The 19,924-nt window shown below is 42.2% G+C and overlaps 1 protein-coding gene across 1 annotated transcript; it reads right to left on the bottom strand.

Moving 5' to 3' along the window:
- Positions 1-247: 247 nt before the first annotated feature.
- ACAT1 (acetyl-CoA acetyltransferase 1) lies at positions 248-15,990 on the bottom strand. The gene is made up of 12 exons (XM_054195711.1): positions 15,881-15,990; positions 13,878-13,925; positions 11,805-11,922; positions 10,753-10,848; positions 9,339-9,439; positions 6,663-6,806; positions 4,649-4,799; positions 3,987-4,082; positions 3,193-3,306; positions 2,729-2,793; positions 1,958-2,115; positions 248-612 (listed from the first exon to the last, which is right to left on the bottom strand). Exons 1-12 carry the CDS (start codon positions 15,932-15,934, stop codon positions 492-494), a joined length of 1,266 nt encoding a protein of 421 aa, XP_054051686.1. The 5' UTR covers positions 15,935-15,990; the 3' UTR covers positions 248-491.
- Positions 15,991-19,924: the final 3,934 nt, after the last annotated feature.

The raw sequence follows: 19,924 nt of genomic DNA, 5'->3' as shown, positions 1-19,924 counted from the left end.
AGTGCTCCAGCAGGGCTCCTTTTTGGCATTTGACCTGGCTTTGAGGTACACAACAGCAGAAAACCAACCTTTGAGTAAAGTTATTGTATCCATGAAAATCCCTTAGTAGGAAAAAAATCACTAGGTAGGAAAATTAAGCAACGAAACTTTAAGAAAGTGGCTGCTTCTAGTAGCAGCGCTATCTGAGTTACCAAAAGAATTCGTTTTCGGTGGCATTTGAGAAACCATATGTCAGTGAGAGAGGAGCCACAGTTAACAAACATTCTTTATTGTCAGGTCGCAAGACATTATCATAATTTGACATGTTTTATTGGTACTGTATAAAAACTTCCACTGAATCAAAGTAATAAAAGCCCAGTTTCTGTATCAATAATCAATGATGTTTTAAGAAATTCTAGAATAGCAGTTAAGGAATTCATTCACTTACTGATAAATAAGATGTAACAGGTACCACTCATGGTTTAAGGCTTTGTTTCCAGCGCTATTTGGGCCTACAGCTTCTCTATCAATATTGCCGAAGCACCTCCTCCTCCATTGCAAATTCCTGCAAGGCCATATTGTCCTTGTTTCAGCGCATGGGCCATGTGAACAACAATTCTTGCTCCAGACATCCTAAATAAAACGAAAAAAAAGGATATAGCTTAGTTTAAAGGAAATTCTTAATGTGATCCACACAGGATAGTTGGCACTGATTCACTGGAGGGGGAAAAAAAACACCAACAAAAAGATCAAACAAACCCTTTCACCTACGTTTAGATGCAATACAGGTTATTTTTCTCTAGCTGCTATACATAACAAACAGATTCTTACACATACAGAAACAAAAAAAAAAAATCTGTGTTTATCTAAAGTTTCTTCTGGAAAAGGAAATTGCCTCTAAGCCGGTCTGTATATCACAAAATACCTCGACACATAGCAAAGCTTTTTCACAGAAGATAACAAATCTACCACAAAAGCCAAATTGATAGTAATGATTGATTTCAAACGGTTTCTTATTTGCTTACAACTTGATACACTGCAGTATGCTACTTTGAGCCACCTAACCTGTAAAATCAGACATTTAAATTGTCATTAGGTTGTCAAAATTAACTGTTAAGAGGAAAAAAAAAATATCAGGTACCCTTATCAGAAGCAGCTGATACTCTGATACTACAAAGGAGATGGCAGCATGTCTTGTGGGATTATGCCTTAATTAGAGCTTTTTATGAACCAGAAGTACTCCTCCTTGTTCCTGGTGTACAACGTGGTTACTTCACATCTATATTTACTCAGAGGTTTTGAAAAAGGTTTTTCCTGATAGACCTGGACCCTGCAGCCTGACCACCCTTCGGGAGGATTAACAGGATGCACTGAAGTCACGAGTAAGTCACAGCTGTGGGGGGACGCAGCAGGTGATCTGACTCCTCCCACCAAGATGACAGAAATTCAAGCAAGAGACCCACCAAGATCCCCCAGACTGTCCCTGTCTGCTGCATTAGGGGCTTGGAGACTTTTGGATTCACGGCCAAAAATGCTTTGACAAGACCTGGAATTTCACTTTGCTTATTTAAGAAAAATAAAAGCCCCTGTACCACATCCTTCGCTACTTTCGTAAGTTTACCTGTAAATTTTATTAGCCTAACTACTTGATTAATTATTATTGTTTATTCTGTCACGTTAATAGTGATTTGGTTTTAATATTTCATAAATCCATATAGCCATGGTGACAGGCAAGCTCTTTACAGCAGTAGGTGATAACTAACTGTGAAGAGAAAAACAGGATCGTGCTCTTTTCAAGATGATACCCTGAAATTTAACACCTGAATTAAGTCACTATGTACTTGATAGCAAATTTCTATTACCCTTTCCACTTGCATTAGATTTGAGAATAAAGGTAAACATTTTAAACGTTTAAATAAAGCGTGCCTAGGAAACAATTCCTCCACACAGAACAAAACCCAGTGCTTATTTTACTTACCCTATTGGATGTCCAAGGGAGACGGCACCTCCGTTAATATTTACTTTTTGTGGATCAATACCCAGCATTTTAATATTGGCGAGCACCACAACACTGAACGCTTCGTTGATTTCCCACATTGCAATATCTTCTTTTTTCAGGCCTGTCTGACTTAGAATCTAGCAATTATAATAACAATAATTACTACTATGAAAAAATTAGGAAGCTAATGATAGAAATAATTAGGTCTATTTTGAAGTGGGTGACTCAGGCTGCCCATCGTCTGGATCAAGTTCACATTTTGGAACCTCTTTGTCAGATGGGAAAAAGCGAAATTGAGGTACTGAAGCACAAACCTGAGTTTTCACAAAAGAAGGAACGGAGAGTACCCTGTGCCAAGAGTGTGTTTGTTCTTAGTTTAAGGCCGCTGCTACAGTAAGTACATGTAAACTGACAGAGCATTACTTCGTGCCAAACGCTTGTCTTCAGTTCCTTTTTGAACGTCTATACTTGTATAACCACATTTATTTTGCCTTTTAGCCATGCTAGTTGCAATGCTTCAAAAGTTGGCGAAAGCAGTACAAATACTCTTTTTCAAAGTAGGTGTGAGAAATCTGTTACTCTGAAAATCTGCATTATTGCCTTGATCCTCTGAAAAACATGTGTTCTTTGTATTTATGACACAATTATAATTTTGATCCTAATTACATGAAGATCCACTGAGGGGTGAAGCAACAATCCAGTGCTATGGAAGTTTCTTGCTTTTCAAAAAACACTCAGTTTTATTCCTACCTTGGGAACAGCATGTGCAGGTGCAATTGGGAAGTCAATGGGATCAACGGCAGCATCTGCAAAAGCTGTAAAAATCGCAAAAGCTGTTTAAAGACCTTTTGTTTTTACCGTATGATTTTATACTTGCAAGTAGCAAACCCAGGCAAGGTAGAAAAATTCTGAATATAATGATCCATGAAATAGATACATCTGAAGTTTAGTGCCATAAGTGAGCCACATAATAACATTTTCAGATTTTTAATACTATTCCATATAGAAAACTCTGTTTATGATCAAAAGCCTGATGGTACGACACTTGACGTTTCAAGGACTGCACTGAGAAGATGCAGCCGTAATGCCCAAAGGCTCACCTTTTCTGTCCCACGACCGTCGGATAACCGGCCAAACAGGACTCCCAGTCTGCGAGCATACTGGGGGAGTATTTTCCAGGACTGCACTCAAAGATGAGAAAAGAAAAATCTTACCTACTATCCGTGCCAAGGGTTTGACTTTCAGTCTCTTGGCTGCCTCTGTGGTCATCAGCACCAAAGCAGCCGCTCCATCATTGAGGGTACTGGCATTCGCAGCTGTAACTGTTCCTAGAAAAGGTAAAGCATTGTTTAAGCAGAGGGCAAAGTGCGATACAGCTCAGGTATATCCCATTAATGATTTTATTTTACCTAAGGCCCTTGAACATAAGGTCTCAACAATATGGTGGTATCTGTTGCACTGAGTTAACTAAAAATGAGTTGTTTTTTAAACGGTTTGATTAAAAAAGTACAATCACACTTATTCCTATCTTTATCCAAGTGGTGGTTTAGGTCACGCCTTCCATGTAAGCTGCATTGCTGGCATTAACACAGAATTCCAGCTCAAAAAGGGTTGTGACTGAGTGGCAACTTCGAGTTAGCCAGAAAGATTCATTAATTACAGATTCAGGGAAGTAATAGGGAACTACATAAAGGCACCCCAGCTCCCACTGAAACAGGAGCTTGTACCTGGCGGAGACCAAGGCAATAGCTAAACTGAAACCAATCTGTTTCATGCTTTTTAAAGTAAATGTCCAAAACAGAGGTTTTCACTGGTTTAAGGTTCTCGGACCATCTTTCAATCCAAGCCACTTCATGCTGTTGTGAAGTATGTTTCTTTATCTGGGCAGACATTTAAAAATTAATGGCTCACTGTTGGGCATTCAAGCACTTGTGAACAGTACTCCTCCCTCTAACAAAGTATCCCCGCACTTGGTAGAAAATTAAGCAGTTAATTTAGCAATATTTACCATTTTCTTTTTGGAAAACAGCTTTCAGCTTTGGAACTTTACTAAAATCAACACGTTTGTATTCTTCATCTTCATTCACTTCTGTATCTGGCTTTCCTGAAATTCAGGTTTGGTTTAGTATTTTATAGAACAGTCCATTCTTAAAACATTCTAACACAGTTCTTCCTTTGATTAAATGCTGCCTTGTTTAAAATACCTATTTCAGTAAAAAAATGTAAACACATGTAAAATGCATATCAAGAAATGTGTTTACAAAAACTGAAAAAAAAAAGATTCCTTCATCCAGTTTATTCAGAGGAAATACATTTATACTTCCTGGTGGTTGAACGGAAGAGACAAAGAACATATCTTTAAGGTAATTATTAGGGAAATTAAAACACAGATGCCCCCAAGCCATGCTAGGTAAATTCAATAGCTAGTTTTCCACTTACAGAAAAAAAACTAAGATATGTTATGTAACATTAAAGAAAAATTTAAAAAAAGACCAGATCACAGGTCACTGACTGCTCTTCACCAGAAAGTCTGCTGCGTAACAGAAAACTCTTTGCTGATCTAAAATGAGTGTTCCCGAGATCTGCTGTTTAAACAACACAATTTGCACTGAGCACAGCCAATGTTTCAATGAGAAGCACAATTCGTTTTATCACACCTTTCCATAATACCTTTTTTTGAAATAGTGACAGGAACTATTTCATTTTTCAATATTCCTGAATCCCAGGCTGTTTTGCTCTTAGTGTAAGAGCCTATGGCGTAAGTGTCTTGTTCCTCCCGTGAAATAGTAAACTTCTTCGCAGTATTCTCAGCACAGTTGCCCTTGGAGAAAACCAGGCATGTTAGGTTTGGTATTTCTGGAAATGTAAATGAAAAAACTCAACTGGCAGACTTCCAGAATTGAATGTGACTAACATTTGGTGTCCATTTCTAATTTACACAGTCATGATCAAACAGTAATTTTGATCAGATCAAACAGTAATCATATTCTGGTTTTGGAATATGAATTTCAGATTTAGCAAACGTTTTCTGGATCCAGATTATTAAAGCCATGAAGAAACTTTCCTTACAAGGCTTTTTTTTAAGTTAAAAAACTGCACGCAAAAGCAAGTTTTAAAGTGCTTAGGGCTGACGTCTTCCAAGACTGAAGATCATTATTCAGCCACAGAACAGTATGTTCACATCATCTTGCTAGTGTTCTCATCCCACTAGTAGCTTGCCTATTCCAAAAGTTCTAAGAACACGTCAACACACTGGGCTAACTTAGCCTTCGGGGTCTGGTGCTCTAAAAACTGTACAAATAAAAGTATGTATACCTTTTGTCTAATAAATGGAATGAAGTAAGTAGAATGAAACAATAAAATCATTTTATATATAGGTCAATCATATTATACATATACATTATACAATTACAATTCATTACTAACACTGCCTAGATACCTGGTAACAGAATAATTTCAATAAAAAAAGGATACTCATTTAGCCAACCTGAAAGATATGTTCTTAAAGAGGTTTTGTTCCACCTCTCATTTCTGTGGAAAGCTCAGTGAATCAACACAAAACCCTTTACTACTGTGCTCCTCCAAGTTCTTCAAACAAGCAAGTTCCCTTCTACACAGTTAAAAAATTTGAAGTCTTCATAGCACCAGCAACTTAGTCTATTGCCAAAACACAGACAAGAGTAAGTTCCCAAAGCCACCACGTGGACCTTCCTGTATATTCTCACACAGACTGTTAAGGGTTTCGAAGCAACCTACAGCTGCTATAGTGAAGACAAAAAGGTTCTGATCTATTAAAACTTCGTGTATTATAACCCACTCCTAGAGTTTTTCCCCACATACAGGAACTAGCAAAGCCACTATTTACATTCCTATAAAATGGATTTTGATTGTGAGGATTTTTAGCTGAGATATGGTAGTGGATTTCAACCAATAGCCTAAGCAGAGCGCGCTATACGGCAAAAAGAATAAATCACACAGAAGCAGTGAGGTCTGTATCAAATATATGGATCACAGTAGAATATTCTTCATGACATGTTTTCCTGCACACCAGCAAGAATAACTCATCAATCAATAATGCCCTACAATTGTGAATTACCATAGGCAAAGGTCAGAAATATTCATAAACTGAAAGCAGTCATTCTCTTTTCAAACTGTTCTTCACTGTCTTATCAGTTGTTTTCCAAACCCATCCTAAGTTTGCAGTTGTTTGTCCAATTTAAGTTACCATGCTGACAAGTAACCATATCAGCTGACTCAAACCTTCCAACAGAAGATATGAGATATGTACATAGGGAGAGAGAAAATAAACATGAGAGCCGCTGAACCGTACAGAGTAAGTACCCTCAAAGACACCAAGGAACTTGATTGCTCTCTCCCACAGATAGAGAAACAGCAATCTATCAGTAGCAGAATTTTTTTTTTTTTAAATCCCTGCTTTAGGCTATTCAGACTTCAGAGACAGGTAAATATTAACACACAATCTGCTATTCTGTTCTGGTCTTTTATCTAGCCCCTCCATTACAGTTACTACAGGAAGCCTGGAAACGGAAGACTTTCCTCCTCCATTAACATTATTCCTCGTTTCTAGGTTTACTAGATGAAGCAGTTTCATAATTAAAAGTAAGCTCTTCAAAACTGCATCAGGTCTATGGTTGATACTTTAGGACTGTGCAGGAATATTTACCATATGGATATGGTTATAAGCATCTGTCAGCCCATCTTTTACTATCAGGTCTTCCAGCTTTACTCCTCCGTAAGGTGTTGATCCTCTGCTCATTGTATAGGGAACATTAGACATGCTCTCCATTCCACCAGCAACCATCACATCCTGCTCAAAGGAAATACATTAGAATTATTAATAATAATGCAGTGTGTTCTCTATGACTTCTTGTAGGAACGAATATTAGCAAAAGCTTAAGCATAGACGCTTTGTATTTCTGAGAAGTCTTCGAGAAAGAGGTAAAAAAAAAATCCTTATGTGTTTAAAAAGCAAACAGCAGTAACACCAGCTGAAGACAGTTAATCCACCCTGACAGAACAAATGGACTTTCATCTTGTCTACAGTTTTAAAAAGCTGCAACAGCCATGTCACTTTTACTTCAAAAGCTTCCAAGATCAAATTATAAATTTTACTTTAAAGAGTTTCTTTTTCTGTGTATTTCTCTATTTTGTTCTTCATTCACAGCTCCGTATCCCTATGGAACAAACAACAGTCAGAATCTAAGAGATCAATACGAAAAGACAGAGATTTGCAAGTACCTGTGGTTTTACATAATACTGTTTCATCTTACTATGTAAAGAGATATGACTTATAATATGGCTTTAACACCTGAATTGGCCAGGAAAAAAGGAGATGATAATAATTAATGATTACTGAACTTGAATTAAACTGAATCATTATGGGCGTTTATAAATTAGTATACTTTTAAAGCTGAGACAAAGCAAACAAACAGAAAACCTACAAATAGCAAAGCTATAAGGACCATAATTATACCTACTGTTCATCAGGCTATAACCCCAAAATCCCTAGGATCTCAGGATGTGAAGAACAGACACAGCTGTGTTTAATGGCATATTTGAAATATGGATTAATGTAAGAAAAATACACACACAGTAGTGCGTGTCTTTGAGAGTTCAGTAATGCTGTTAATATAAATCCAAAATATTTTACCTCAAAACAGCAGTAAGAAAAATAGAAAAGCTTTTTTTTGTTTCTTTAAATTAAGACTCAAGAGAAAAAATGTTTTGGTTCAGAACAGATTTTAAACTAAATCCAGGAACAGTGACATGAAGTAATAGGAAATGAAAAAAAGAAGGGTGGAGACAAACTGGAAAGGCAGATAAATCAGAAAGGTGGCTGAGATATGGAAGCAGCAATAGATCAGAGGAACAAGAGTCCCTGGCATTTCAATTCCGCAGAGTGAAAGACTTGGAGACAGAGTTAATACAATTGTTTATATGATGATGTACGCTGACTCCACCACTGTGAACCATCACTGACTTTCATACCACAGATACTTCACAGTCTGCAGCCAGGAAAACCAAACAAATACAAAAAAACCCCCATAATTTATAGCTCTAAGAGACTAATAACCAGCCGAGTCTCTGCTTTTGCTGTGACTGGCAGCACAGCATGTATGATTAGCTCAGCTGAAAGCTCCAATTCTCTTCAGAGCTCCTGGCCTGCAATTGTCAAACCAACCAAATGCACAACCGCTCTCACTAAGTCATTGGATGTAAATTACTAAATCCAAATGTAGCTGTTTACACAGACATGCTGGGCCTCGTTCAAAGTCTTCCAAGACAAGACTTCCACCAATTTCAGTACGCACTGGACAAAGTGCCCCTCTCTGCAGAGCAAGGCCAAAGTAATAAGCAGTTGCTTAACTCAGCTACACTGTTATTTTCACAGAAGGGACAACAAAGTTTAAATATTTTACTTTTATTCTAAACAAAAAAAAGAAAAGAAAAAAGAATAGTAAGTGCATTTCTCACTTATGAGCCACTTTGTAAACCAAAAATATATATTGAACTGACAATACTTTCACTTCAGAGAAGGGGAGATGTTGCCAAAATGCTTTGAGTATGGAATTAAAAACAAAATTGAAATGTCTTTCTTCACATTCTCACTTCTCCCATATTCTTCGCTGCATAGCATTTAACGGCTTGCTGAAGATGCATGTATCCTCCTATCCTCCCATTAAGTGATACTATTTTCCCTATTGCACAGAGAATCTTAGAACACAGTTGAGAGAGATGAACAATCCCCCTCCATCAAGCTCTTCAATGAAAACACCTATTCAGCAACAATAGATTCCGCTGCTTCTAAAATAATAAGAAAAGCCTGAAACATCATTAGTGTACTAGGAAACACCATTGCTTTAATATGTATGTTTAATTCATTTAAGTGTTTAAAGTGTCTGAAAGTCAAGATTAATGTGTTTCAGCAAAAACTAAGTCTACTAAAATGTCTTCAATTTTTCAAACGAGAAAGCTTGAAAATTCCCTTAATTATTTTTTGGGGTTGAGGCAGGAGGTGGGGTGGGGGAAGAGCAGTAGGGAGAGGATATAAATACCCCCCCAGAAAGACCCACGTTATTCGCTCAGCTCTAACAATTCGCTCAGCTCTCACTGACGATTTTCTAACTATAATATTCACAATTTTTTTCTGTTTTAAACCAAAACACATTTAAGTGACTATAAAATTGCAGTTGCATAAGCAAAACAAAACCTTGCTAATTAGCTTTATTATCCCAAGCCAAAACACAGTCCCAAATCAAAGAGCACAGTCATTAGTAGGACAGGATCCACAACACTAGTTGTGTGGTTTTTCCCTAAAACAGCACTAAAATTCACATACCTGACTCCCACACATCAGGCTTTGTGCTGCCATCATGATCGATTTCATCCCTGAAGCACAGACTTTATTGACGGTTGTAGTAGGAGTGGAGATTGGTAAACCTGAGTCAAAGAAGTTGTACAAACAGGTCTATTATGCAAAGGGTAGACTAACATTTTATTGGTGTTTCAGCAATACTTCAAATGTGACCAGTTTTTATCTAAGCCCAGGGTGCCCAGCTTGCTCTATTTAGCCTGCCAGGGCAATTTATCTACCCTCAACCCCTATCTGCTATCCTTCTTGGAGGCTCTTCTTGTTTCTCCCCCTCCCACAACAGACTCGTGATAAGGGAGCAAGCAAGTGAAGAATCAGAGGGACAGAAGACCAGGTAAGCGACTCCAAAATTATTCTTCCTCCTGGCACCCTAATCTCTACCTCTAGGCCACATTCAAGACTGAAAAGGCATAAACAAGCTGTAGAATTTAGCAACTGGCAACAAGACAGACCCCAGAAATATACGGACTCTATAAACACACAGAATACTGAACAAGATCAAAAATTCTAGGCGTCAGTGTCATTCACATGGTTATTATTGAGTTATTATTGTTGTGGAGTGTTTATTACAATAGCTTTGGGCTCTGCTGTGTGCAGCTTGGCTCAAGATCATTGCATCACTGCCTCTACCCTAGGCTTTCTCTCTGGCATTACGGCTCAGCTACCAGCACATCACCTTCATTACCAGTGAGACAGGGAAACTAGCCAGGGGAATGCAAAGAGCCGTATTCATCCCTTTGCCTCACACGAAGCAGTTCCTTCTCTTTCAAAACAATACAGGGACAGACCCAAGAAAGTATCCAGTTCTTCCCTGAACCATAGCCATTCCTAGCATCATGCTACAGTATGGAATCCCATCCCTATAGCAAAAGGGAGAAGAAAATCATTCCTGCACTCCAATAACCTTCGTGCTGCGCTTAGCACTACAGACAGACAGAATCCTTCCAGTGACAGCTGCAGACTCCACAAGAAGATGAGTGTAATGACATGCTCATGTCTGCAGTTCAAGGAAACTCAGTGACCCCTTACCCAGTAAGACTTAAGAGTATGATACACTGAAGAAAAAAGTCTGTTTCATGAAAGATTCAAAGAACAACATCCATCATTAGCGTAAAGTTCTCTGGAAGTAGCAGCCTGGTCTCCAATATTGTCTTCTCCAGGTTCTGCAACATCCATTGAGCACAGGAAAACTGATCCCTGAGCACACACAATCAGGCCCACTTGCATGAGTACAACATACGCCCTTCATGCCCCACAGGGAAAACAGCATACACAGACGGTCTTGACTAAAGGCTGGGTACCACTCTGCCTTGACTCATAGCTCAATATCATCTGCATAAAGATAGAAAACCTTTAACCCCAGAATCAAGAGAATGAATACCTGCACCCAAGACTGCTTGTCTTGCTGGAGCTTGTCCTTGCCCAGCCTGCAAGACATTACCCATATACGCTTCTTTCACTTCTTCCGCAGGGATACCTATAAAACAAAATTGTTTCAATTCAGGATTCTGTGCATGGAAGATGTAACTCCCCTTTAAGAACCTTCCCATTGAAGTTTTCTATCAAAGCCTGATGAAACATGCCATGTCCAACCTGTGTGCTAAAAGCAGCACACAGGCCCCTGTTGGGCACATCCCAGATCTCTACCCTCATCATCTCATGATGAACTGATGACCCCACAGAAAAGAATTCCCTGGTTACCTGCAGAACAAGCTACAGTTAACTAACTAAAGCAAACACTTCCAAGTCTCACTAGTACCCTGAGCAGCTCAATTTCCATGGACAGTTAAATGCACAAAACTTTCTACCTGCCACAATTATGCCCAAACAGTTTTGTTCTTTTAACAGGAGCGAGACAAGTCCACAGCTGCCAGCAGACGCGAGAGGCCTGCTCTCCAAGCGCATCTCTTGTAACAGCCCTGGCATTCAAGTTCTTGTAATACGCTACTTCAAGAAGCCAAATTTGGAGAAAATTAATCCTCCTCTCTCCCCAAAGAGATTTTTTTGCTGATTTGAATCTATGAACAGACTCACAAGAGTGTCCTACAAGCATAATTGCCCATGTGAAAAATGGGCAGGGACAGGAAGGACCACTGGTTTCAGCAGCAAGTAGCCTTGGCGTCAGCTTAGGTGTATCTAAAATCCCAGCCCAGACAAACAGTTAGCATGTTCAAGCAGATTTGGATTAGCACAGATATCCCTAAGTAATAATCTGCTCCTAGAAGCAGTACTTCACTTAATTCAGATTGAAACAAAGCCCAAAAGTCAACTTTAAATAAATGCCATTTGTGGATAAAGACTTCAAAGAGTGCCACAGGAGCAAAATGACCCCTGAACCTTCTATTTACCACGCAACTTAAAACCAAAAGACGCAGACTGGTACTGTTCTGAGCCACTTGAGGCTTTGTCACAGAAAAAAATATTTAGATATACCTGCTTTGTCAATTGCTCCCTTAATTGCAATGGAACCAAGTTTATTGGCTGGCAATGATGAAAGAGATCCTTGGAAAGATCCAATCGGTGTCCTTACAGCACTTGCTATCACCACCTCCTAAGAGGAGAATCATGGAGTAAAAGTCATGGCCTCTTTCACATATGCACACATATACACCAGTATTTTAAAAATTTATACACTTCTACTCTTTCATTCATGTCACAGCTTCCCTTTTATCCTGCAAGTGTTTCATAGCGCTAAAATAATCTTTATTAATGCATGCAGCATGGGGAATAAACATAAGGAGACTGGTGTGCAGTTGCAGGACTACAACCTTGGCATCGTCGAGCCGTGGTGGGATGGCTCCCATGGCTGGAATGCTGCCATACAGGGATACGGGCTCTTTAGGAAGTCTGGTTGCAGGCCAGTAACCAGTGGTATACCCCAGGGGTCAATACTGGGTCTGGTCCTGTTTAACATCTTCATTAATGATCTGTATGATGGGGCAGTGTACTCTCAGCATGTTCGCTGGTGACACCAAACCAGGAGGAGTGGCTGATACACTAGAGGTTTGTGCTGCTATCCAGAGAGACCTTGACAGTCTGGAGAAATGGGCTGACAGGAACCTCATGAAGTTCATCAAAGAGCAGTGCAAAGTCCTGCACCTGGGGAGGAGCAATCCCAGGCATCAGTGGTGGCTGCTCAGTTGGAAAGCAGCTTGGAAAAGAACCTGGGGATCCTGGTGGACACCAGATTGAACACGAGCCAGCAACGGGCCCTTGTGGCAAAGACAACTGATGATATCCTGGGCTGCATTAGGCAAAGTATTGCCAGATGGTCAAGGGAGGTGATCCTTCCCCTCTACTCAGTCCTGGTGAGGCCACACCTGGAGTGCTGTGTCCAGTTCTGGGGTCCCCAGGATGAGAGAGACATGGGCATACTGGAAAGAGTCCAACAAAGGGCTGTGAAGATGATTAAGGGACTGGAGCATCTGACATACAAGGAAAGGCTGAGACAGCTGGGACTGTTCAGCCTGGAGAAGAGAAGGCTCAGGGGCACCTCATTCATGTATATTAAATACCTGAAGGGAGGGTGCAAAGGTGACAGAGCCAGGCTCTTTTCAGTGGTGCCCAGTGACAGGACCAGTGGCAATGGGCACAAACTGACAGAAAAGAGGTTCCCTCTGAACATCAGAAACACTTTTTTGGAGTGAGCGTGACTGAACGCTGGCACAGGTTCCCAGAGGGGTTGTAGAATCTCCATCCTTGGAGATATTCAAAAGACCAGGTCCCAGCATAGTGTGTAAGAAGTAGTTTGAGACATGGTATGACATTCAGCTCTAGACCTAGTAGCCCCTCAGAACTGATTTATTTTGCCTCTTAGCTTTAGTGCTATATTAACATGTCTACCTGCTAACCCTGTGAGAGCAGCATGAGGACTTGGCACCAAAAAGACGCACATTTCAGACCTCTGGCTGCCCTGGACAGCTATTGAGAAGAAGGAACGAATACCTCCAACTGTGCTGGTTCCAGTGGAAGTTAGACACAAAGCTTTACAGCATGAGTTCTTTATTTAGAGAAACAAGCAAAGAAAGAAAACACTAGAAAAAAATTAAAACAAAACAACAAAAAAAGACAAATTATCCTTGTTTAAAACTAAGAAGGTCTGTTTATGTAACCCCTTCTTCATTGTGATTGACTCCAGTGACAGTAACATACTTGTCCTCAATCTTTTATGTCGTAACAGCAAGTTGCAGGATGACAAACAGATAACCTCAAAAGGACTAGATGGCATCAGATATATTTTCCAACAACAGGTAGATAGTTCCATTAAGCTTAAGTTAGCTGACATACTTCTAACCAGTTTTGTCCCACACTACCTAACAATTATCAAAGCAAAATAAAAAAGGAAATTTGACTTTTATTCCAGATTTTGCAGTGAGGTGTGACTTGGGCACAAGTCACATTGTCTTCAATGCAGATTTTTTGCACTAACTTTTTAAAAAACTTCAGTGATTAAGAAACAAATTTAAAACAGTGATTTATTGCAGTCAGATAGTGCTTTATACTTACATTTAAAGTACGCTGTGATGCATAGCCACGGCTCGTGTACTTCAAAGCCTGAAAATAAGAAAGTCCTCAGCATTTCATATCAAGAAAGCCAATGCCATTTCAGTAATGCACCATTTAAAAAAATAATATCTAAGAAACACTGGAAAAATATCACAGATTATAACATGCCTTTAAAAAAAAGTATAGTCTAGTGCACAGTCTCACCATAACATGCGATAAAATATTTTCTGAAAAAATACCAGATAGTCCTTTAAAAACAAAAACCTATTCTTTTTGGCCAAGTCTGTTATGTGCACATATAACATATATCTAAACTACGAGCCAATGGTGTTATCTTGAAAAACTCTACCAGTCCCTCTGTCTGCTTCTCTGGACTTTGGCTTATTCATTCCTATCGTTAACTTCACCGCTTTCTAAACATTGGCAGTTTGCATCTACAGCTTCATTTCATTGGCATTTCATGAACAAAAATGAGGATAATGAATTCAGAATGCTACAACAAAAGAAGATAATAAAATAAAATTGGCTAATTCACCAGCTACTAGCTTCATCTAATTAAGCAGTGTAAAGATACAAAAATACATCTGTAGGTACTGTTTCATAGATTAACAGAATAATCTTTCAGTTAGTGGTTTAAGCCACTTTCTTAGCCATTTCCTTAGACGACATTTCAGCACACTGGAAGCTTTTGGTCGTTACTGAATGCCAGTTAAATAAATACTGTTTAAAAATAATTCCTTAAGGACACCACAAAAACACCATCAATTATATAAATCAAAGAATGCCTTCTGGTATTGTGTTCACAACATGAAAACTTAGTCTGTTTCTATCTTCGTTTGACAACTTTCAATTAATAAGGGATTTTTTTCCTACTGTTTTTCAATTAGGGATTTTTTGTGGGGTTTTTTGGGGGGTTTGGTTTTGGTTTTTTTTTCATCTCGGGTTGTAATAGCCAGCAGAAAGTTTTAAATTAAACTTCTCCCTGAAAATTAATTATGTCCCTGCAGGGCTTTCAAGGGTTAGTGTTGAAAAAAAACCCCTAGCACAGTGACATGTCCTTACTGGACAACATCTGGTTTGCAACATTTGTAGCAACCTGGACAAACCAGACTTCTAACTGAAACTGGCATTTCTAGTAGTGTTCCTGTTCTGTGTCAGTTACAGACTTTTTTTTTTTTTAAAAAAAAAAACCAATCCTAAAACTACCACTTCTACACCTAGTCAGACACAACCTTCAGCTTTGCATATGGCAATATGGATGCGATCCAGCGCACTGGCGATGCTTTACCTGCCCTTTTCTCCCCAGTACAGCTCTCTGCACCAGTGACAGGACCCCAGCGCTCCAGGCACCCCCACCGGTGAAGCCAGCAGTGCCTCAGCCCAACCATGCAGGGAGGCTTTTGGGGTTGGAGCACTCAGCATCTCACCTCCCAGCCGTCCTTCTGATGAACCCACCTCACGCACACCCAGGCAGCGCGTTTGCCTCCCCGACTGCTCTCCCGGCCCTGGCTACAGAAAGCCTTTGACGGCTAATACACGTCCTGAACGCCGAAGCGGGTAGCAGATGGGTACGGGGGCTCTGGAGGGCAGCGAATTGGGAAGGAGCGGGCTGAAGAGCCGGGCGAGGGCCCCGGCCGCCCGCCCAGCGGCTCTGAGGCGGTGGAAAAAGCCGCCCTCAAGATCGCGGCTAAAGGTCCTGTCCGCTCAGCGCCGCGCCGGGCCCGGGGCTGCCGCGGCGGGGGGAGCCGCCCTTCATCACCAGGCCGCACCGGACACCGGCCCCCGCTCCCCTGGCCGAGGGCCCAGCACTCTCCCGGGCCGGGTCTCCCTCCCTACGGCCGCGCCTCAGGGGTGAGGTGAGGGGGACGACACCGCCTTCCCCGCCGCAGAGGCCGGCGTGACCTTGGCCAAGGCTTCGCGGGCCCCGCGGCGGGGCCGGGGCTGCGCAGGAAGGGAGAGGGGAAGGGCCGGAGCCCGCCCGCCGCCCGCGCCGCCCTCCTCACCCGCCGCAGCTCCGCCGCCGGGCGCCGCCAGCCCAGCATCGCCGCCACCGCCATGTTCCCGTCGGCCGCTCCCCGTCACCTTCACCACCGCCCCCGCTCCGGCCTATAGGCGGCGATGCCCGCCCCCCTCCCCGAGCTCCCATTGGTCCTGGGGCCGAGGGCGGTGCCAAATCCGTCGCTGCCATTGGCTGGGCTGGAAGGCGGGCCGCGGCGTCAGCGGGGCTGGGTCGGGAGGGGGCGGTGGCCCTGAGGAGAAGGACGGGTCTGAAGGGGGCAGTCCCGCTCTCCGTGACGAGTAGGAAAATAACGAGTAATGAACGGTATGGAGGGCGTGCATAATCGTGCGGGACGAGAGCCAGCTCCCAGGGTTGTCTCCTCTCCTCCTCCTAAGGAAGGGAAAGCCACGCAGGGGCTGCGCTCTGCCGGGCCTCGGCCCAGCCCCTCACCCACCCCTGAAAGCTGAAATAAGCAAAATAGAGCTACGCAGAAATTCATCCCCAGGTGGAACCCCTCTCAGAAACACACCCGCGCAGGTACAAGGTCTCTGGGTGGCAGGTGCTGGAGGACTTCAGAGTCTGGGGCACTTTGCGTCTGGAGTGCCCTTGCGCTCAGCCGCCTGCTGTTTTCACAAAAGCCAGCAGCTTAATTAAACTCCTTCCTCTCCAGCTCTGGGCATAAATAGCTAGAAGTGTTACCTCAGAATTCAAATCTGGCTGAGAACCATCTCAGCAGCTGCTTTTGCAGAGAATTTGGTACCCGCCCGACCCCAGCTTAATCTCAGGACACAGGTACTGGTTCCACAGTCCCCTATATTTTACTCCCCTCTCCCCTCCTCCCCCCCCACCCTGTTCTCTACCTTGAAATCTAAATTTCTAAGTGAAGGCCAGTATTAAATCTCTACAGCTGTCTGTCTGGCAGTGCCTCTTTATGCTCTGCCCACATGCTAGGAAAAGTCTGGTACTTCCTAGTCTTGAGTTTTATATCTCGAAAGAACAGGCTCAAAAGACAAGGTGACATTCTGTGTGAAGTGTGCTGCTACATGCTGTCTAGGACAAGCAGTTCCATATTTGTTTCTGATAATCCTTGAAGAAATTAGCATACTCTCTGTTACAGTATCCCATGATTGATTGCTGCATTCCCCGGAGCTGATGCTTACAAGCCAGGTAAGGCATTTACTTGCAGCCTTCCTTCCCTTCCCTTCGGACCATAAACTAGAACAAATGCCAAGAGGCAACCTTTCAATATACCAACTGGAAAGAAAAAGTATCTCCACAACTTGTACCATCCACTTGCTATCCTGACTGACTTTTATTATTTTTAATTCATGTTGTAAAGTTAACAATCAATCAACATTGCTTTGGTTCATTTTCTGTTGTACATCTCATTCATTTCCCTTTGAGAGAGGATTTGACTTTCTGCCTGTCTGCTCTCAAAAGTAAAATACTTCTTGCTTCCCATGTATGTCTAAAGATTCTCCAGACACGCAGTAAGAGGCTGATTGGGACTGGCACAGAGAAGGGAAGCATTTGTACTCTTTCACTTCCTTGACTGTCGGTAGCTGCTGTTTCGAGAATGGATTGCAGGGGTGGTTTTCCTCCCCTCTATGCTTTTCCACTTCCGACCCTCCAACGGGGCAAATAAAGTTAGCTGACCTTGGTTGGTATAGCAATAAGTATAAGCAAGAGTCTCTGTGCATACCATTCCTTGGTATAACCAGGTCTTATCACTCAGAGTGAACAGTTTCTGAACAATATGCTGTTAATTTCAGACTTTAGTCAGTTAGAAGAGGCCCAGCTAAAAAGTAAAATTACAAAGCAGAAAATTGGTTCTGTTTTACCTCAAACCAGGACATTGACCAATCTAGTTTAGACCTTTGATTTTGGGACAAAGTTTTCAGGTACAAACCACAGATAACACAAGAATTGACAAATATTGGCTCAGAAAGAACTGAAGACTTTACCCTGAAAATACATAGGTACCATATAGGAAAGACATCCAGCTTGGTTGGATGAGGATGTTTTTCAGAAACAAGTAATGCCCAAAACATATAGAAGCAAAAAAGGGAGAGCTCTTATTTAACTTCACCTTCACTCCTGCAGTATAAGGCCCTTTTTCTGGGATGCAGCCTGATAATGCACCAGGACTAGCGTTCATATCATCCCAGCCAGAAAGGCACTTGGACTCTGAAACATTGATTAAGATGCCCTTTATTGGAGCTCACACAAGAAGGAAAGAGAGGACAATACAGATAATCTTACCTCCCTTCAGATGCTGGGAACACCGAGCTGTGCAGCATCAGGCATACCTCCAGTCGGGGAACAGCCCATGGTGCAGATCTCGTCTGTGGAAGGGTTCCCCAACGTTTTGGTCTTTGGAACTCTTGTAGGTCTTCTGAGAAGGAAACAATTCTGGTCACCATTCCTACTGTCAAACAAAAGAACATTCAGATGAGAACATGCTGCTTCACTTTGAGATAGAGTCAACATGCAGGTGGCGTTAATTGCCAATGCCAGGAGGGAGCTACGATAGGTTCCTGCGTTACAATTAGCTGGCCAAGTAATTTCTGTGGCCCGGGGAAAGGTGCAGCACAGGCCAGGCCAGAAGGCCAAGCTGCACCTGCACCATGGCACAGCATGGCCTGTGCTGTAACATAACCTGCACTTTCTCAGGTTAACTGGTACGTAGGTCATTAACTCCTCGATGTACGACGGTCTTCTGGTTAGGACATTGCTGGAATACAACTATTGTAACATACAAAGCATCACGTCCCTGGCCGAAAGGGTAAGCAAGGTTATCGGGTAGTTTACCAGTTTTCAACAGTGTTAACTCTATTGAAATTCAGAAGATACAACGTAGCACAATAATAAAATTATTTAATTGTTCTGCAACTTCAACTCTCCAACAAGATGACAGATACTCTTGAAAAACCACTGGTTGAAAAGCTAGTCTGGAGCTGCGCAAGAACTCCAGTGCATAGAGAAGCCAAGTGAAGAAAAAAGAAACATCTCCTCCCTGGAGTTAATCAATGTATTTCAGGATACAAACCCTCTAATGCAATATCAAAAAAACACAGAAAAAACTCCTTTAGCAGGTAAGCCACAAACCCACCGCAGAGTTCCCTCATGGGCACCCTAGGACGTGTGATGGTGCAGCCCCTCTCCCAGCGGTTTGGGCTGCGTTTTCCCCCACATCTGCGTATTTCCACCCTCCTGACCCCACACCAGTGGCAGGACACCCTTGCCAGCCACCTCTTAGCCCTGGCCAAATGGCCATCCACACTGCCGGTGGGAGGAAGCTGGAGGGGGAGGAAGGAAGAAACCCTTTTGCCTGTGAGATCCGTGTCCCTCCCCACAAGGCAGCATCCAGGGGTGGCTTGGACACTGTCAGGAGATAGTGGGCAAGGGTGCTCAGCTGGGCACTGCCCTACATTTTACATCTTTGGTCCTGGTCCAGTGGTCTTCATACACCTTCCTTTGCCCCCTGCATCTGTTGCCACCTCTAGTCAATTGGCACCCCCCCCCCCTTTAGTTTTTTTTCCTCTGGGAGGGCTTTAAGATTTTTCAGGATAATTCCTATTTAGGAGAATTCAGGAGTTCAGCAGAGACCATAGGAGTAGCATCCCCTGCATCCGCTGCTTGAAGCTGAGCAGAAGAGTCAGGGCGCCTTCTCTGGCCTTCCCCAGCATCCATGTTCACTGCCTAGTGAGGTTAGAGGGTATATGCTTGGCTTTATTATGTTACCTGTGACTTTGTCTAATCCTTTTTGAACCCGATACCTGTGATCCGCATCCCCTGGAAACAAGTCCCCTTTTAGTGTTTTAAACCAATCTTCTGCTGGTTTTATCAAGTAGCCCTAGTGCCATTGTTACAGGATTCCGTGAAAATAGTTCTGCCTTACTCTGCCTTTCCACTTTTGTAAAGGTCAGTCACAGCCCCATTTGAATTCTCCCCTCCCATCTGAAGCCCTAGCCTCCCCAGCTCCATGGAAATTTGATTTCCTTCATAACATTTGTTGTGGAACCTAGTCAGAAGCAGCTGGCAGCCC

Source organism: Rissa tridactyla, chromosome 1 (genome assembly GCF_028500815.1).
Source record: "Rissa tridactyla isolate bRisTri1 chromosome 1, bRisTri1.patW.cur.20221130, whole genome shotgun sequence".
Taxonomy (NCBI): domain Eukaryota; kingdom Metazoa; phylum Chordata; class Aves; order Charadriiformes; family Laridae; genus Rissa; species Rissa tridactyla.
Note: the sequence above shows the minus strand (reverse complement) of the source record. Positions and strands in the feature narration are given on the sequence as shown.